The sequence below is a fragment of the Thalassophryne amazonica genome, chromosome 14 (genome assembly GCF_902500255.1).
Source record: "Thalassophryne amazonica chromosome 14, fThaAma1.1, whole genome shotgun sequence".
Classification (NCBI taxonomy): domain Eukaryota; kingdom Metazoa; phylum Chordata; class Actinopteri; order Batrachoidiformes; family Batrachoididae; genus Thalassophryne; species Thalassophryne amazonica.
In genome coordinates this window covers 64,224,373-64,245,277 of record NC_047116.1, presented here as the reverse complement: position 1 = coordinate 64,245,277, position 20,905 = coordinate 64,224,373, and the positions used below count along the sequence as shown (strand labels likewise).

General features: G+C 42.1%; 1 protein-coding gene across 1 annotated transcript in view; it reads right to left on the bottom strand.

The window, feature by feature from the left end:
• The window catches only part of lrp1bb (low density lipoprotein receptor-related protein 1Bb), a 1,555,752-nt gene that overhangs the window by 15,310 nt on the left and 1,519,537 nt on the right, over nucleotides 1–20,905 (bottom strand). Inside the window, exons 88-90 of the mRNA XM_034186395.1 lie at nucleotides 10,818–10,894; nucleotides 4,636–4,726; nucleotides 3,180–3,330 (exon numbers count right to left, since the gene is read on the bottom strand). Of these exons, the coding sequence (XP_034042286.1) occupies nucleotides 3,180–3,330; nucleotides 4,636–4,726; nucleotides 10,818–10,894 (319 nt within the window). The remainder of the gene's footprint in view (nucleotides 1–3,179; nucleotides 3,331–4,635; nucleotides 4,727–10,817; nucleotides 10,895–20,905) is intronic.

Here is a 20,905-nt window from a genome sequence, read left to right as displayed (position 1 = left end):
CCCACGTATCAGTATGGGGTTAAGAGAAATTAGTTTTATGTGGTGGTGTGCCAGTTCTCCTTTGCCTGCAGAGGATAGAGCAGCTCTTCTTTGTTTTGCAGATGGTAGAACTACACATCAGCTATGAAACATTTAACAGGTAGGTGCTCAACTGATTTTAAGGTTTACAAATATTTGTAGTTGTTCAGCTTTATTTACCATGTTATCAGTCTAAAAATTATCACAAGATAATTAGTCTGATAATGTTTTTTAAAGTTATCTAAAAAGATTATCCGATAATGAAAACATTATCTTCGATAATTATCGGTTATCGGATTATCTGAACTGTGTGCACCACTGGAGTCAAGGCACCTGCACATTCATATAAATCAAAGTTACAGATGTTCTGCAAATCCTAATGTGATTCATTGAGTTTAAAGTGCATAATTTTAGAATGATTAATAAGAAATGGCTCTTTTTTTTGTCGTACTAGTTGCCATTGTAAGTTTTCAGCTTCTCTGTTTTTGCTCTGGTTTGCCAGAAAAAATCCAGTATGGAACTGAATGTTGATTTCATGCAAGTTTTACACTAGATGCTCTTGCTGATGCAACTCCACGTGACATGGAGAGTGGCCATGGGCCACCATGGGGACACACATTTTTCACACTGTTGTAGTCTTCTTTTCCCATCAGGCTCTCGTAAGACTTGAAACATATGTGGATCAATTAGGAGTTTCAGTAATTAGTACACTACAAATGGCCAGGTGGATCTCAGCGGTCAGAGAAGCCACTGGATTCATAACTCTATCATAAGCAAACAAAGACAAACAGTCCTGCAGATGTTTCACTGGCTCAAAAGCTATTCAGGATGTGGGCATTCATGTCCATAGAGAGAGAAATAAAGATCAACTTCTGTAAAAAAAAATCTTTTCCAGTTTTAACAGTTCTCAAATAAAATGAAAGTATGTACTGAAACCAACAGAGTGAGTGTAACAAAGACCCTGGAAGTCAATCAGAAGGGCACCAGATAGTCATAATGGAGAATGCTGGTTAATGGATCCAATATTTTCATGCAGAAATCCCAGTTAAAGTGTTGGTTCTTAAATTTGTGAGCTTCAGGTCGTTTTGCTGCACTGTTGTTGATAAATGTGCATGTGGTTCATTTGTTCTGGACTTGTGCTTCTAGTCACTTCATTCATGTGACCTGCATTGTGTTCATCCCACACTGAACTCAAACTCATGATCTTGGGTATTGTAGGTGGAGGCTTGAAAAGTAAGCTAAAATGCTGGAGGTCTGGTATGCCACAACAGTTTGTGTTGTTAGGTGAGATTTGGGGACAGTTTTTTTTTTTATCCTTGCTTCATGGGGGTGACATTTCTCAACCTTGTCATCAATTGCCATTGCTTGGGAAGTGTGTGCAGTCAAAGTGGTTGTTAATAGAAAATTGACTTTGATTCACAAGAAAATGGTACAGAGAACTTATCCCTTCTCCCTCCACCATCTAAAACAGTCCATAGCCCAGGAAAGGGTTTATTGTTTTGATGTTTCCTGCCATGTTGTCTGAACTGTGTCCTCCTTCTTACCCGGCCACGGTTCTTGGCCACCCCCTTCATCGTCCTCCTGACTCCTCTGTGATCCATACTAGGCCTCACAGCTGACCTCCCTGACATTTTCATGCACTTTGATAGGCCTTATAGCCATCCACCCAACTCCACAATGAATCTTTCTGACCCCATGGTTGTCTCCTGGCTCCAGCTGCAGACCCTTGTGGGTTACATGTTGGACTGCGTGACTGCCACTTGGCCCGGTCATCCTTGCTGCCAGGCTCCTGGTTCACCTGTGAGCTGTTATAAGCCTGAGGACAAACTGTGTGAATTCATGACCAACTTTTGTCAGCCATGCGGCTACCACATGCCATCTCCTCTGTCTCCACCGAGGACCCAGGTGGGACGCCAAGCCTCTGTCCTGACTCTGCCTTGGAAACCATATGGGTTGCTCGGCCACCATTATCACTCCACCAGGGATCTGGATGGATCACGTGGTGACACGTCTGACTGTGTTTTTACCCTCTGACAGTGGCACAGCCGTCTGGCCTTTGTCCTCGTCAGTTTGGAGGTCCTGTAACCTCCCTCCGGTCATCCTGTTTGGCATCCTTTTTTAACTCCAACACTTGTGTCTGAGAGTCCTGCAATTGTGTCCAGTCACTCTGTGCCTGTAAGCCTAATGAAGCCTGACAGGAAAGAGAATAACCTTCACACTTCTCAGAACTCCACTTGTTTCCTCTTTATGAGACAGCCAAAACTGCACCAAGGAGAACAGCTACAAGCTAAGGCTCACTATAATGTTTTTGAACGGGGTAGAAGTTTAAACGTTTAATTACATTTCGTGAGGTAAACCTGCACACATTTAACTCTGAATGGACATTTTCCTGGCCACAAGAAAACAGTTTACTCTGGAGTTCTTTGAACCTCATACAAGAAGATATTTTAGACCATAAGCTTCTTGCTGCTCATTAAACCCATGTTTGCATTACAAAAAAATGCCGTGAGTAAATGAATGTTGCTTCTTTTTGCATGAAGCAGTAGCACATTTCAAAAATAAATGCAAATAATAGACTGACATGACTTATATATGGGCTCTCCCCCTATTTGTGACACATTTGTGGACAGCTGAGACTAATCCTTCATTGTGACATTTCATCCGGAAAATACGATAGGATGTTTTAATTCACAGTTAACCAATGTCCAACATATTAATAACCACCTCATACATAAACAAGTCCAAAGAAAAGTATTTACACTGTGAAATATATATATATAATGCTTACTGCAAAATGTTAGTGCAGTGACACTTCAGGTGGTGTTTTTTTTTTTTTTTTTTTGGTAATACTCTTGTCAAATACTCTGGAAAACGTTTCTGATTGAACAAACTGTTTAGATTTACAAGATCTCCAAGACTGAAAATCTATTTTTACTGACTGTGTGTACCAGCAAAAGAATCACAATGTATATAAATGGCATATCAACATTGTTACCTTTTCTTACTGAAGCCGATTGCTGCTGTTTTTTATACACATTCCAAATATTAACAAACAGTAAATTATTGTTGTCCTTTTTCAGCATATTCTCAAAGACTGAGATATGGCATTCAGTGTAAATGCTGTTTTTGTCACAGGCACTAAATAAACTCAACAAGCTAACCTTGTGAGGGTCCAGTGTGAAGTTGGGTCGCAGCAGGCTGCCTGCGTCAGCATGGTTGTCATGATCCACTTCATACATGTTGTATGATGGGTTCCCAATCTCCACGTTAATCCCTCCGTTTGTCATGGGCTGCCTCTGGACACGTTTCCCCCTAAGGAGTAAAAGACTCAACCATCATTAATATGATATTCAGGACAAAAGATGTTGCTTTGTTCCTTAGAACAAATCATGTCTTATTTATCCACAAAGCTGGAGCACTTTTTCCTGCAAGTGCAACAAGCAGCACAACCTGCAGTCATGTTGTGCATGTTTTTAAGGCATTAAAATGTGCATATGCTTGGTATTGTTGTGCTGATGTAGGACACACATAGAGCAAACATGGAAAGAGGTTTCATTCAAATGAGGCATGGCTAAGGGCCCCTTCATATATAGTATGAATAAGTACAAATCAGGACGAATCACGGCGGAACAGCTCATATGAGTGAACAACGAAAACATAGAGCCGACGGGCAGGCATTAACGAACCAGCAGTGATGATGTTGTGCATGAAACCGTTGCAGCGGGAACACAGTACAAGGGGTTGGTAAGGTTAGACCTTACTTGTGTGAAGTGCCTTAAGCCAACTTTGTTGTGATTTGGTGCTATATAAATGAAAATAAATTGAAACTGAGCAGCTGGAGCATGTGTAACCACATCGCACAGCTGCTGTGAAAAAAAAAATAAAATAAAAAATACATGCCACCCACGGGACTCGAACCTGCAATTTACAAAAGCGCTGCTTGCCATCCAGAAACTTTACCACTGTGTTACCATCATTGTCCTGTAAAGGGTGTGGAAAAATGCCTGAAATTAACAAGGGTATAAATGTATTTTAAAAAAAAGAGAGAAAAAAGCACCATGATAACTGACCAAATGGCATGTGTTACAGCATATTTCTGTTGATACGTGACTGAAAGTGGTGTATTTGTTGCACTGTTGGCTTGTCATATAGTCCTGCCGCCGTTGACAGGAGACTGTCAGTTGCCAGTTGCCTGAAGAAGACCTCACGGTTGAAACGGTGTATTTGCTTTTTTAGTCAATTAAAAGATTTTGGGAGCTCTATACCGGTGTGCAGATTTTCCTTCTTTTTTATAACATAAAAACAGACAGTCCGATTAGGTTGCTTGTGAAGTCTTCCTGCTATTCGAAGAGTCCTGGTGGCACTGTTGCTTGTTTGTCATATTCCACTGTGATTGACAGCTGTGTAAACCTCCTGAATAATGCTCTGTGTTGCACTGGCACAACACAGAGCTTACTAACAGCAGTTGACCATTTAGCAGTTGAAAATGGTTGCAGTAGTTTATGGTTGCAGTTAGTTTTAACATTGCACTGTAATTATAGGGCAATGTTAAAACTAGCACAGCACAGATACAGTGTTTATTGATCTTTCAATGCTATTATTTATTATTATTTTTACCTCTGTCTTCTTCTGCAGATGAAAACACCTGCCACCACCATCACGATCAAGATGACCAGCAGGACCAGAGGCACAATGATGGCTATGCTCCCTAGAGGACAAGATGGTGAAATAAATAAAGAGATCCTGTGGGTCATACTGAGTGCACTCATGGATGATGGCTATATCTTATAGCAAAGGACATGTTATACACCTCACTCCAACAGTTCATACAACAGCTGCTTACTCAGTAATAAGCACCATCTATAAGGATGAAACACCTGTCAAATCATCAAACCGTGGTGCTGCTGGAGAGTGTAAAAGGACGTGCCAACATCATGTTGCCATTTTTAATTGGATTATTTTTAAAGCAACTTACCGTGAATTCATAGCTAAGGATCAGAAATATTGTGTTTTATAAACAAATGTACTTTTGTTATAAATTTAAACATATTCCTTACAGTTCTTTAAAGCACAAGTCCTCACATATACCACCATTCACACTGGTGAACCCTGATTGGCTGACAACAGCAGTTCCTCTAATTCATATGAGGAAAACCTGCTGAGTGAAGTCATTCCTGTTGAAAGACAGCAAACCATCCACATTGGACAGAGTTCAGTAATTCCTTAGTTACAGTTCCAATCAGGACCAAGTCCAAATGGGGTGCATGGGTTGAAGTAAGCCAGAAAGCACCTGTTGAAAGCACCAATGATTAAAAATACCACAGTTGTAGATGTGCAAGGAATCCCTCAGTTGAAATAGAACTCTAATGATGCAGGGAGTATTTATGATCTCATACATCTGGGAACAGAGGAATAGTGTTGGTGCAGGCATCCCAGTAAGGTTTAGTGGAGGTGGAGAAACCAAACTAGGAGTGGGAGGTCTCAGTGTCATGCAAACACTGTGGCAGGTTTAGCATGGATACTATGGTGGGGGTGGGATAGGAAGTTGGGGCGCGGGGGGGTCTGGGTGGAAAAGAGGAAAGAGTCCGCCATCCGAATTGAGACAATGTGACTGTGGGGTGGCTGCAGCAGTCTCCCACTCTGCTGTGAGCTTGGGGGAGACGTGAAGGCTGCTGCAGCCCCTTGAGGGGGGAGGAGTGGCAGGGTGGAGGCGGGGGGTAGGGGGGTGTCATGTGAGCAGATGAGATGAGATTGTATCAGTCAGATGAGTTTGTATCAGTTTCAGTGTGTGCATAATGTCTGAAGTTGTCTGGACAACATCAGACTGTAGGGGAGGACAGAAGATAAGATAAGAAGGGCAGCAGAATGGTTCACCAAGGCCATTTAAATTCTTCTGAAGGATAACAGCGGGGCATTTTGACCTTTGGAGGCTGATAAGCCTGACATGTTTAGGGTTGAGCAGAGAAACACATTTGCAGCTCCTCTGACTGACCAAATCCAGTTTATGAGTATTCCCTGGTCTCCAACATCTTCCTTTGCAAGGTATACATTTGCTCCAAGATTTTATCCAACTTACGTCTGAATTCAAGGGTTAATGCAGTCTGACACTTTATCACCTTGCACAATTCATTAATCATGATAGACAGGTGAGGGGTCATGGTTCTGGTAGGAGCCGTCTTGCCAATTCAGGAGGTCAGGGCAGCACATAAACCAATAAGCACTAGCCCTCCCACAATAAAACCAAATATAAATAAATCTTCAACATCTTCCACAGAGAGCGGTACCAAGCATGCAACATGCCACTTATCCCAGGCGTCGAGAACATAGCCCGCATTGTACATTCCATCTCGGCACACAGGGTCCCCTAGCCCTGATTTACTTGTTGAAAAAATGGTGTCAATAGTGTTCTCTACTTTTAAGATTAGGCTTAAAACTTTCCTTTTGGCTCAAGGTTATAGTTAGGGCTGGATCAGGTAACCCTGAACCATCCCTTAGTTATGCTGATATAGACTTAGACTGCTGGGGGGTTCCCATGATGCACTGAGTGTTTCTTTCTGCTTTGTATGCACCACTCTGCATTTAATCATTAGTGATTGATCTCTGCTCCCCTCCACAGCATGTCTTTTTCCTGGTTCTCTCCCTCAGCCCCAACCAGTCCCAGCAGAAGACTGCCCCTCCCTGAGCCTGGTTCTGCTGGAGGTTTCTTCCTGTTAAAAGGGAGTTTTTCCTTCCCACTGTCGCCAAGTGCTTGCTCACAGGGGGTCGTTTTGACCATTGGGGTTTTTACGTAATTATTGTATGGCCTTGCCATACAATATAAAGTGCCTTGGGGCAACTGTTTGTTGTGATTTGGCGCTATATAAATAAAATTGATTGATTGATTGATTGAATAGTGTTCAGAGACGAGCTGATCAATTCCAGGGTTAATCCAAATGTACACTCAACAAAAATATAAACGCAACACTTTTGGTTTTGCTCCCATTTTGTATGAGATAAACTCAAAGATCTAAAACTTTTTCCACATACACAATATCACCATTTCCCTCAAATATTATTCACAAACCAGTCGAAATCTGTGATAGTGAGCACTTCTCCTTTGCTGAGATAATCCATCCCACCTCACAGGTGTGCCATACCAAGATGCTGATTTGACACCATGATTAGTGCACAGGTGTGTCTTAGACTGCCCACAATAAAAGGCCACTCTGAAAGGTGAAGTTTTATCACACAGCACAATGCCACAGATGTCGCAAGATTTGAGGGAGCGTGCAATTGGCATGCTGACAGCAGGAATGTCAACCAGAGCTGTTGCTCGTGTATTGAATGTTCATTTCTCTACCATAAGCCGTCTCCAAAGGCGTTTCAGAGAATTTGGCAGTACATCCAACCAGCCTCACAACCGCAGACCACGTGTAACCACACCAGCCCAGGACCTCCACATCCAGCATGTTCACCTCCAAGATCGTCTAAGACCAGCCACTCGGACAGCTGCTGAAACAATCGGTTTGCATAACCAAAGAATTTCTGCACAAACTGTCAGAAACTGTCTCAGGGAAGCTCATCTGCATGCTCATCGTCCTCATCGGGGTCTCGACCTGACTCCAGTTCGTCGTCGTAATCGACTTGAGTGGGCAAATGCTCACATTCGCTGGTGTTTGGCACGTTGGAGAGGTGTTCTCTTCACGGATGAATCCTGGTTCACACTGTCCAGGGCAGATGGCAGACAGCATGTGTGGCGTCGTGTGGGTGAGCAGTTTTCTGATGTCAATGTTGTGGATCGAGTGGCCCATGGTGGCGGTGGGGTTATGGTATGGGCAGGCGTCTGTTATGGATGAAGAACACAGGTGCATTTTATTGATGGCATTTTGAATGCACAGAGATACCGTGACGAGATCCTGAGGCCCATTGTTGTGCCATACATCCAAGAACATCACCTCATGTTGCAGCAGGATAATGCATGGCCCCGTGTTGCAAGGATCTGTACACAATTCTTGGAAGCTGAAAATGTCCCAGTTCTTGCATGGCCGGCATACTCACCGGACATGTCACCCATTGAGCATGTTTGGGATGCTCTGGACCGGCGTATACGACAGCGTGTACCAGTTCCTGCCAATATCCAGCAACTTTGCACAGTCATTGAACAGGAGTGGACCAACATTCCACAGGCCACAATTGACAACCTGATCAACTCTATGTGAAGGAGATGTGTTGCACTGCATGAGGCAAATGGTGGTCACACCAGATACTGACTGGTATCCCCCCCAATAAAACAAAACTGCACCTTTCAGAGTGGCCTTTTATTGTGGACAGTCTAAGGCACACCTGTGCACTAATCATGGTGTCTAATCAGCATCTTGATATGGCACACCTGTGAGGTGGGATGGATTATCTCAGCAAAGGAGAAGTGCTCACTATCACAGATTTAGACTGGTTTGTGAACAATATTTGAGGGAAATGGTGATATTGTGTATGTGGAAAAAGTTTTAGATCTTTGAGTTCATCTCATACAAAATGGGAGCAAAACCAAAAGTGTTGTTTATATTTTTGTTGAGTGTAGTTCAAAGAATTCACAGTCTGGTGAAGTTGGGTCTTTCGAAGGTTGGAGCAGAGATACAAAAGCACAGAGGGAGAGGAGAGAGGAGTAGATGTGACCTCCTCGCCGGAGTCCCAAGCTGAACAGTTCTCCTATATCATGTACACTCCTCTTATAACTTCCATTAAATTATGTTGCTTTCCATCTGTGTTCACAATGATGTGATAATAGATGAAGACACACTTTAGTTACATGTAACATTGTAAAGGAGACTAAACAACAAAACATGTTCATCTTCACGTCTTCTACAAAATATTGTTTGCTTGGCCCAGTGTATGCTAAAATTCAGCAGTGTCCTGTAGCCTCCAAAGTATTTTTACACATAAAGCCCATTCAGGAAAATATGTTATTTGAAGGGAAACAGAAAGCAGCAGTGCACCAAATGGGTATTGCATACATAAAATGTAGAGTGGTGGGCAGATCTGCAAAAAAGAGAGTGCCAGTTGACATATGTACCACACCTATTCCACAGGGCAACACTGTACTATGATCACCCATGATCCAAAAAAGCACATAAATGGGATAAAACGTCTTAATCCAGCTTGCTTCCTGACAGGCTGGCTTTTAAACTGCAGACGTGGAAACTGGCTTTCTTATAAACTGCAATCCTGACACCCTGCCCAAAAATTAAAGGAAGGTACTGCACCCTGGACCAGAACTGCAACAAATTCTGCTTCAGCTTCAGATTTTTACCCCAAACACAACGGATCACAATCAAACAAGTTTCAGGCTGTACTCACTAGGAGTACCCTGTTTAGAGATGATTGAACATTGGTTGCTGCCAGAGCTTTGACATGAAGCAGAAAGTTTGACCACATTACACCCATTTTGGCATCTCTTCACTGGCTTCCTGTCCCAGTGAGATCAGATTTTAAGGTTCTGCTACTAGCCTATAAAAATTCACGGACTGGTACCTTCCTAGCTGACCTAATTAAACCCTACGTACCGGCCCGGGCTTTGTGTTCTCAAGGTGCAGGACTACTTAGTGTCCCTAGGGTGAATAAAAAGTCTACGGGCCACAGAGCTTTCTCTTATCATGCCCCTGTTCTATGGAATGATCTCCCTGCAGCAATAAAACAGTCAGATTCTGTAGAGACTTTCAAGTCCAGACAAGACTTATTTTCCATTTCATATGACTAGCATACTGGCATAGTATGTTTCTATGCTTTTTACTCTTTTAATTCATCTTATTAGGAAACGGAGCAGGCTGCGGCCTCAACTTTATCTAAATTCTGGGTCTTTTAGTGAAGCTTAGGGCTAGTGGCCGGCGATCACCTTAGTATTCCTTCTGTATTTCTTGTTGCTTAATGTTGACAAATTACACTGTATTTGTCTTTCTGATGCTTCTTTCTGCTTTTTGTCTTTTCTCTCTGTTTGAGGTGAGGCTCCATTCACAGATGGGTGTTCCAGAAACTGTCCTCTGCATCTGCAACATTTCCTGTATGTTCGTTTTGTGAATTGTTTTGTAATTTGTGTCTGTAGCATGGCCCAAGCAGAGTGTCACCCCTTTGAGTCTGGTCTGCTTGAGGTTTCTTCCTCAGAGGGAGTTGTTCTTTACAAATGTTGCTCTGGGGGTTGGTAAGGTTAGACTTTACTTGTGTGAAGCGCCTTCAGGCAACCTTGTTGTGATTTGGTGCTATATAAATAAAAATAAATAGAAATTAAAATTGTTGAACATGATATAAGCTGTTAAGAGTATCAACACCTGGAAGTTACCACTCAATTAAGATTTTGTGAATCAGGATGACATTTTTGAACAGTCTGAAAATTTTAAGTCAGTTTCAAAACTGATGGTGATGATGGCCAATTTTTTTTCAAAATGGACAAAGGTAGTCTAAGAAGTTACTATGGTGGTTCAAAATGTGCCATGAGTTACTATTCTGGGTTAAACGGGAAGGAACAGCACTCTGTGGAATAGTAGTGATGGACAAACAAGGTCTCATGAAGCATTTGGTGTTTTTTAAAAACCACTAGATGGCAGTGTGTGTATTTTAAACAAGAATGCAATATACAACACATTTAGGTTCCTTGGAAATCTTTTTGTAAAATATGCTGCCTTCTCGTGCGCACAATTAAAAACAGCAAATGCTTCACGGCGATGTGTTTACCCATAAATAATGTTGGGCACAGAAATGCTGGTGTATTTGCTGAGCCCTGGCAACCATAGACGGTGCTGTTAAGGCCTCTCGAACTTCAGTCAACTTACCTCCAATGGTGTTATCTGATCGGCTGCTTTTAGGAGCAGGTCTCTCACATTGTGTACCTGCCCAGTTGGCTGAGCACCTGAAGGAGTTTAACAGAAAGTATAAATCATTTACATTGACTACTCATCATTTTTGCCCCAAGACTAACAAACCACTTAACGAATGACACTATGACATTCACATCATTAGCCTATAATCTTCATATATATATATATATATATATATATATATATATATATATATATATATATATATATATATATATATATATATATATATCACACAAAAGTATTCATTGTGACCAAAAAACCAATGATTACCAGCAGGACAACACAACATCATCTCATTTGTGTTCCAGTGGAATCCGTGGTTGTGATGTATGACCTTTGTTAAAGGAGGTGATATCCAATTTCACATGATCGACACAGATGGGTCTGTAAAGCATGCATGATTTGGTGGGTGCAACTCAATAATGATAGAATGAAATTACTCTAAATTACATGCACTCTAAGAATCAGAACATCAGGCGATCATAAATAAGAAACCAGCCGCATACGTGTGGAAAATGAATGACGCTCATAGAACAAAATGCTACAGACAGCCATCATGTATTTTAATGGGAAACATGGAGTTCAGGCTCCTCTGGGAAGTATAAACCACAAATAGACTAATTACTCTGGAAATAAACAAATTCTGTTTGAGGCAGTGAGGATCACTACCAATCACTTATGAGGTGTTAAAGTTCATCAGTGTAGTTCGGTACAATACCTGATGATGGACTCTGAGTGGTGTCCAAAAAATGAGGTGGGCTTCATAGATAATTGGCAAAGCTTCTGGGGAAAACCTGGCATCCATCTCACTTTGGATGGAGCAGCTCTCATTTCTAGAAATCTGGCCAATTTTCTTAAATCCTCCAAACCGTGACTATCCAGGGTTGGGACCAGGAAGCAGAGTTGTAGTCTTACACACCTCTCTGCAGCTTCTCTCCCCCTGCCATCCCCTCATTACCCCATCCCCGTAGAGACGGTGTCTGCTCCCAGACCACCAATAACAAGCAAAAATCTATTTAAGCATAAAAATTCAAAAAGAAAAAATAATATAGCACCTTCACCTGCACCACAGACTAAAACAGTTAAATGTGGTCTATTAAACATTAGGTCTCTCTCTTCTAAGTCCCTGTTGGTAAATGATATAATAATTGATCAACATATTGATTTATTCTGCCTTACAGAAACCTGGTTACAGCAGGATGAATATGTTAGTTTAAATGAGTCAACACCCCCAAGTCACACTAACTGTCAGAATGCTCGTAGCACGGGCCGGGGCGGAGGATTAGCAGCAATCTTCCATTCCAGCTTATTAATTAATCAAAAACCCAGACAGAGCTTTAATTCATTTGAAAGCTTGACTCTTAGTCTTGTCCATCCAAATTGGAAGTCCCAAAAACCAGTTTTATTTGTTATTATCTATCGTCCACCTGGTCGTTACTGTGAGTTTCTCTGTGAATTTTCAGACCTTTTGTCTGACTTAGTGCTTAGCTCAGATAAGATAATTATAGTGGGCGATTTTAACATCCACACAGATGCTGAGAATGACAGCCTCAACACTGCATTTAATCTATTATTAGACTCTATTGGCTTTGCTCAAAAAGTAAATGAGTCCACCCACCACTTTAATCATATCTTAGATCTTGTTCTGACTTATGGTATGGAAATAGAAGACTTAACAGTATTCCCTGAAAACTCCCTTCTGTCTGATCATTTCTTAATAACATTTACATTTACTCTGATGGACTACCCAGCAGTGGGGAATAAGTTTCATTACACTAGAAGTCTTTCAGAAAGCGCTGTAACTAGGTTTGAGGATATGATTCCTTCTTTATGTTCTCTAATGCCATATACCAACACAGTGCAGAGTAGCTACCTAAACTCTGTAAGTGAGATAGAGTATCTCGTCAATAGTTTTACGACCTCATTGAAGACAACTTTGGATGCTGTAGCTCCTCTGAAAAAGAGAGCTTTAAATCAGAAGTGCCTGACTCCGTGGTATAACTCACAAACTCGTAGCTTAAAGCAGATAACCCGTAAGTTGGAGAGGAAATGGCGTCTCACTAATTTAGAAGATCTTCACTTAGCCTGGAAAAAGAGTCTGTTGCTCTATAAAAAAAAGCCCTCCGTAAAGCTAGGACATCTTTCTACTCATTACTAATTGAAGAAAATAAGAACAACCCCAGGTTTCTTTTCAGCACTGTAGCCAAGCTGACAAAGAGTCAGAGCTCTATTGAGCTGAGTATTCCATTAACTTTAACTAGTAATGACTTCATGACTTTCTTTGCTAACAAAATTTTAACTATTAGAGAAAAAATTACTCATAACCATCCCAAAGACGTATCGTTATCTTTGGCTGCTTTCAGTGATGCCGGTATTTGGTTAGACTCTTTCTCTCCGATTGTTCTGTCTGAGTTATTTTCTTTAGTTACTTCATCCAAACCATCAACATGTTTATTAGACCCCATTCCTACCAGGCTGCTCAAGGAAGCCCTACCATTATTTAATGCTTCGATCTTAAATATGATCAATCTATCTTTGTTAGTTGGCTATGTACCACAGGCTTTTAAGGTGGCAGTAATTAAACCATTACTTAAAAAGCCATCACTTGACCAACCTTTCTTAGCTAATTATAGGCCAATCTCCAACCTTCCTTTTCTCTCAAAAATTCTTGAAAGGGTAGTTGTAAAACAGCTAACTGATGATCTGCAGAGGAATGGTCTATTTGAAGAGTTTCAGTCAGGTTTTAGAATTCATCATAGTACAGAAACAGCATTAGTGAAGGTTACAAATGATCTTCTTATGGCCTCAGACAGTGGACTCATCTCTGTGCTTGTTCTGTTAGACCTCAGTGCTGCTTTTGATACGGTTGACCATAAAATTTTATTACAGAGATTAGAGCATGCCATAGGTATTAAAGGCACTGCGCTGCGGTGGTTTGAATCATATTTGTCTAATAGATTACAATTTGTTCATGTAAATGGGGAATCTTAATTATGGAGTTCCACAAGGTTCTGTGCTAGGACCAATTTTATTCACTTTATACATGCTTCCCTTAGGCAGTATTATTAGATGGTATTGCTTACATTTTCATTGTTACGCAGATGATACCCAGCTTTATCTATCCATGAAGCCAGAGGACACACACCAATTAGCTAAACTGCAGGATTGTCTTACAGACATAAAGACATGGATGACCTCTAATTTCCTGCTTTTAAACTCAGATAAAACTGAAGTTATTGTACTTGGCCCCACAAATCTTAGAAACATGGTGTCTAACCAGATCCTTACTCTGGATGGCATTACCCTGACCTCTAGTAATACTGTGAGAAATCTTGGAGTCATTTTTTATCAGGATATGTCATTCAAAGCGCATATTAAACAAATATGTAGGACTGCCTTTTTGCATTTACGCAATATCTCTAAAATCAGAAAGGTCTTGTCTCAGAGTGATGCTGAAAAACTAATTCATGCATTTGTTTCCTCTAGGCTGGACTATTGTAATTCATTATTATCAGGTTGTCCTAAAAGTTCCCTAAAAAGTCTTCAGTTAATTCAAAATGCTGCAGCTAGAGTACTAACGGGGACTAGAAGGAGAGAGCATATCTCACCCATATTGGCCTCTCTTCATTGGCTTCCTGTTAATTCTAGAATAGAATTTAAAATTCTTCTTCTTACTTATAAGGTTTTGAATAATCAGGTCCCATCTTATCTTAGGGACCTCGTAGTACCATATCACCCCAATAGAGCGCTTCGCTCTCAGACTGCAGGCTTACTTGTAGTTCCTAGGGTTTGTAAGAGTAGAATGGGAGGCAGAGCCTTCAGCTTTCAGGCTCCTCTCCTGTGGAACCAGCTCCCAATTCAGATCAGGGAGACAGACACCCTCTCTACTTTTAAGATGAGGCTTAAAACTTTCCTTTTGGCGACTCACTGATCTCTCCATAGCTTCCACCTTGGTCATTGTGACAGCATACATCTGGAGTGGCCAGGGAATCCTTGGCAGCAAGCCAAACTGGAAGCACCATACCTTAAACTTGCCAGGTAAGCCACAACCATCTATTGCCTTCAGTCCTGCCTCTAGCTGTTCCTGCACCTCACCACCTCTGTACTTGTCTGTCAGTGGGAGGGACTACCACCTTCCGAGACTCTTGACTGGTTCTTCGATGACTGTGGGAATTTTTCCACCAGCAATCTCAAAGTGGATACTCTTAGGCTTGCCTTTTACCAAGGAGAGACTTCTGCTTTTCTTAGGCTTAAACTTCATCCATGCCCAGTCCATCAGCTCATCCAACCGCTGCAATAATGCTCTTGCTGTTGTTGTGTGGGCCGCTGAAGACGAGGTACTGCTGGCCCACCACCACCAGAGGGCGCCCCGCCTGGAGTGCGGGCTCCAGGCACCAGAGGGCGCTGCCGCCTCACAGGAGCAGCCAAGGTGACAGCCGTCACCTATCAACTGAGACAGCTGACATCCATCAGCGGAGGGGTATATCAGCTGGATGGCATCTCCACCTCATTGCCGAGATATCGCTCTACTAAGGAGGTAACGTACTCAGCCAGTCGCTTCATTTCAGAGGAATAACACTTTATTGCTTGTGCCTAAGACAGCTGAAGACTGTATTGGACATATATTGGATAAGTACCCATATTCCTACACTGCAGTGTTGTTTTTGATTAGAGGTGGAGGTGGTGTTTCCACCCTACGTGTTGCTGGGTGCAGCCGCACCCACATCTGACTGTTTCTGTTCCTCGCCAGCAGTACCGGATCCGACAAGCGGAGGCAGTGGCCACCTGGGAGTTCGGGACTTGGCGGCTCCAGTATTCCCGGGGTTCGGTGGCAGAGGAAATCGGGTGGTTCTGGTTCGACTCGGACAGACGTCTCCTATCGTCGAGCCTGCCCACACGACACCATTGGAATTGGTTTATTTCCACAATTGTGATCTGTTGTGTTTGTTGTGCGTGTTCACAACAGTAAAGTCTTGTTATTTGACTTTCTTCATTGTCCGTTCAATTGCGCCCCCTGTTGTGGGTCCGTGTTCCTCACTTTCCCCAACACTTGCTCTCTCTTCCACTTCAATCAAGCCAGTGATGTCATCCATAAATGCCCTCATTGGGGGCATTATGATGCCATCTGCCAGCCTGACTCCAGGTGCCACCCGCTCTGCCCCTCTGATCAACATCTCCATCGCCAGCACAAACAGAAGTGGAGAAATGGTGCATCCCATAGGTATACCTACCTCTAACGCCTGCCATTTGGTGGTGTACTCAACTGTAGAGAACCTCATGTGGAAAGCACCATAATATGCCATGATGAATTTCCTGACTGTCACTGGAATGTAGAAGAACTCCATAGCCTTCTCTATGAGCATGTGAGGCACTGACCCATATGCATTAGCAAGGTCAAGCCAGAACACATGGAGGTTCCTCTTCTCCTGCCTTGCACACTGGATAATATTCCAGATCATGTAAGCATGTTCCAGGCAGCCCGGAGATCCTGCCACACCAGCCTTCTGCACTGATGTATTGATGTAACCATTCTCCACTGTAAACTTCCTCATCCTTCTGGTCAGAGCACTGAACAAAAAATTCCCTTCCACATTTAGGAGTCAAATGGGGCGGAACTGTGACAGACCTATTGACTCAGCCTCTTTTGTAATATAAATTCCATCTGCTAGGCACCAATCAGTGTGGACTGCCTGCCAGTCCCACATCAGCCGTAAAAGCTTCCACAGGAACTTCAGTACCTTAGGGCACTTCTTGTACAATCTGTACAAGAGTCCATTCACCCCTGGAGCACTCTTTGCTCTTGCTCTTCTCACACTCTCCTGCACCTCAGACCATCTCCACCACCAGGCTTTTAAGGTGGCAGTAATTAAACCATTACTTAAAAAGCCATCACTTGACCCAGCTATCTTAGCTAATTATAGGCCAATCTCCAACCTTCCTTTTCTCTCAAAAATTCTTGAAAGGGTAGTTGTAAAACAGCTAACTGATCATCTGCAGAGGAATGGTCTATTTGAAGAGTTTCAGTCAGGTTTTAGAATTCATCATAGTACAGAAACAGCATTAGTGAAGGTTACAAATGATCTTCTTATGGCCTCGGACAGTGGACTCATCTCTGTGCTTGTTCTGTTAGATCTCAGTGCTGCTTTTGATACTGTTGACCATAAAATTTTATTACAGAGATTAGAGCATGCCATAGGTATTAAAGGCACTGCGCTGCGGTGGTTTGAATCATATTTGTCTAATAGATTACAATTTGTTCATGTAAATGGGGAATCTTCTTCACAGACTAAAGTTAATTATGGAGTTCCACAAGGTTCTGTGCTAGGACCAATTTTATTCACTTTATACATGCTTCCCTTAGGCAGTATTATTAGACGGTATTGCTTAAATTTTCATTGTTACGCAGATGATACCCAGCTTTATCTATCCATGAAGCCAGAGGACACACACCAATTAGCTAAACTGCAGGATTGTCTTACAGACATAAAGACATGGATGACCTCTAATTTCCTGCTTTTAAACTCAGATAAAACTGAAGTTATTGTACTTGGCCCCACAAATCTTAGAAACATGGTGTCTAACCAGATCCTTACTCTGGATGGCATTACCCTGACCTCTAGTAATACTGTGAGAAATCTTGGAGTCATTTTTGATCAGGATATGTCATTCAAAGTGCATATTAAACAAATATGTAGGACTGCTTTTTTGCATTTACGCAATATCTCTAAAATCAGAAAGGTCTTGTCTCAGAGTGATGCTGAAAAAACTAATTCATGCATTTATTTCCTCTAGGCTGGACTATTGTAATTCATTATTATCAGGTTGTCCTAAAAGTTCCCTAAAAAGCCTTCAGTTAATTCAAAATGCTGCAGCTAGAGTACTGACGGGGACTAGAAGGAGAGAGCATATCTCACCCATATTGGCCTCTCTTCATTGGCTTCCTGTTAATTCTAGAATAGAATTTAAAATTCTTCTTCTTACTTATAAGGTTTTGAATAATCAGGTCCCATCTTATCTTAGGGACCTCGTAGTACCATATTACCCCAATAGAGCGCTTCGCTCTCAGACTGCAGGCTTACTTGTAGTTCCTAGGGTTTGTAAGAGTAGAATGGGAGGCAGAGCCTTCAGCTTTCAGGCTCCTCTCCTGTGGAACCAGCTCCCAATTCAGATCAGGGAGACAGACACCCTCTCTACTTTTAAGATTAGGCTTAAAACTTTCCTTTTTGCTAAAGCTTATAGTTAGGGCTGGATCAGGTGACCCTGAACCATCCCTTAGTTATGCTGCTATAGACGTAGACTGCTGGGGGGTTCCCATGATGCACTGTTTCTTTTTCTTTTTGCTCTGTATGCACCACTCTGCATTTAATCATTAGTGATCGATCTCTGCTCCCCTCCACAGCATGTCTTTTTCCTGGTTCTCTCCCTCAGCCCCAACCAGTCCCAGCAGAAGACTGCCCCTCCCTGAGCCTGGTTCTGCTGGAGGTTTCTTCCTGTTAAAAGGGAGTTTTTCCTTCCCACTGTAGCCAAGTGCTTGCTCACAGGGGGTCGTTTTGACCGTTGGGGTTTTACATAATTATTGTATGGCCTTGCCTTACAATATAAAGCGCCTTGGGGCAACTGTTTGTTGTGATTTGGCGCTATATAAAAAAATTGATTGATTGATTGATCTCAAGCCTTCCATGTCAAAAGCTACTCCTGGTTCTGTTGGTCTGGGTAGCCCATCCATGTCTGGCAATGGCGCATCCCTGTTGGAGTATGAGTAAGTTTTGTGTAGGTGTTCTTCCAACTCCTCCTGCAGGACTTTCAGTGTACCACTTTTACTTTGCTCAAAGAGGCACTTTGCAAAACTGTATGGGTTCTTAATAAACTACTCCCTATTTCTCCTCTTCTCCTTTCTCTTCTTTCTTGCATACTCAGCCCTACTTAATAGCCTGAATTCGCTTCCTGATATCTTCCATGAGTACCAGGAAACCTTCCTTCTGATGCTGAGCAGCGTCCTTCCACTGCCTCTTCAGGGCTCTCAACTGAATTCTGAGGTGCCCTTTCTCAACTTGTCTGCGATTGGCTTGCTTAGGTCTATTCTCCTTTGTCTTCTCTTCTCCACCAAACCTGTCATAACAAAAGTTGTAAACAATTGACTGGAATGCAACCAACTTCCATTCAACAGTTCCTCTCGGAACTGTTGAAAGGAAGTTGGTTGCATTCCAGTACTACCATTCCTGCAGTCCAGTCCATTCCTGCACTGCCCATCGCTGGCCTGTAATTAGTGTGGAAAAATGCCTGAAATCAACAAAGACATGGAGGAGGTGCGCTGTGTCCACCTGCTGCAGCCCGGCGCAAAGGCGAGAGATGTTTTACATACTGCCACGTGAGGATACCAGGCAGAGACACGCGCCTCACAAAGGAATGTTGTATGTTCATGTCCTTCCAAGCTGGGATGTCCAGGAGGAGAGATCTTTACAGCCACAGCTGTGAGTGGACACGCCCCCCGTCCGTTCATTGCCCAGACCAACGTGTCACTCTCTGTGTTATGTGGTCAATCATTGTTGTTACTTGTTGTGTAATTGCATATGTAGGTATTGTCATAATTATTTATATAACTGTGCTGATGGTGGTTTCTCTGTTTGTAATGTATGCACTGAGCTGTCATTCAGCTGTCAGTGTGCTGTGATCAGCTGACAGGCCCCTCCACATGCTGTGTGTGATCAGCAGTGTTGCCACAGTTACTTTGAAAAAGTAATCCAATTACTGATTACTCCTTGAAAAAGTAACTTAGTTACTTTACTGATTACTCAATTGTAAAAGTAACTAAGTTAGATTACTAGTTACTTTTTTAGTTACTTTCCCCAGCTGCCGACAACAACCCACGTCAACATGACAATGGTACCTGTTTTGCCAAAACTCACTTTATAGTCACCCTTTCTTGACTTCAATGAAAATAAATACTTGTTTTATAAAAAGTAAAATAAAGACCTCTTTCTTGACCTCATATTTAACTGTTGACAGCACTGTAACAGTAAAACTTGCAATTTCAAACCTACATTGTTTATAAATGTAAGTAATTAATTAAATTCTAACATTTTTCTAACATTTAAATTCTCTCTAAACATTTTACTTGTCAAAATTATTATTATTTTAAGCAATATTAGTAGTTGTAGTAAAAAACGGCTTCAAAACTGGATCTTTAATCTAGGGGTGTTGTGGGGGAGGGGGCACATCCTTGCCCCACGCCCCCATTCCATCTGGATTCGCCCCTGCTTTGGCGTTTGAGCACAAAGAATGGATAACATTTATTTATGCAGAAAACATGACCAGATTTACAGGTAAGAAAGTTTTATTGCATTTTCACATCATGTGGTCCTCAGAAAGAGAGTTTAGGTGCATTTGAGTGGAAAATAGTGTTAGTTGTTGACACGTCGCGGAGGATCAGCTGTTTTTAATGAGATGATACGGAGCGGCTCAGCTCAGAATTCTAAATAAAGGAGGGAAAAAAGGATAAAAATGTCTTTGTAAAGCTCAGTGCAGGTGTGCTGATCACCGCGCTTTAAGAGGTGAGGATGAGTCGAGCAGCTGCAAAAAACCGTGGATGAAAAGCTCACAGCTCGCTGAAAGTGTGTCGTTCAGTCGAACCCCGACCTCCTGCCCACAGACAAAGTTTAATGCTGCTATCGACCCACAATAAAAAATAATAGTAACACACAGTGACATGGAGAAGTACACTCAACAAAAATATAAATGCAACACTTTTGGTTTTGCTCCCATTTTGTATGAGATGAACTCAAAGATCTAAAACTTTTTCCACATACACAATATCACCATTTCCCTCAAATATTGTTCACAAACCAGTCTAAATCTGTGATAGTGAGCACTTCTCCTTTGCTGAGATAATCCATCCCACGGAGACGGCTTATGGTAGAGAAATGAACATTCAATACACGAGCAACAGCTCTGGTTGACATTCCTGCTGTCAGCATGCCAATTGCACGCTCCCTCAAATCTTGCAACATCTGTGGCATTGTGCTGTGTGATAAAACTGCACC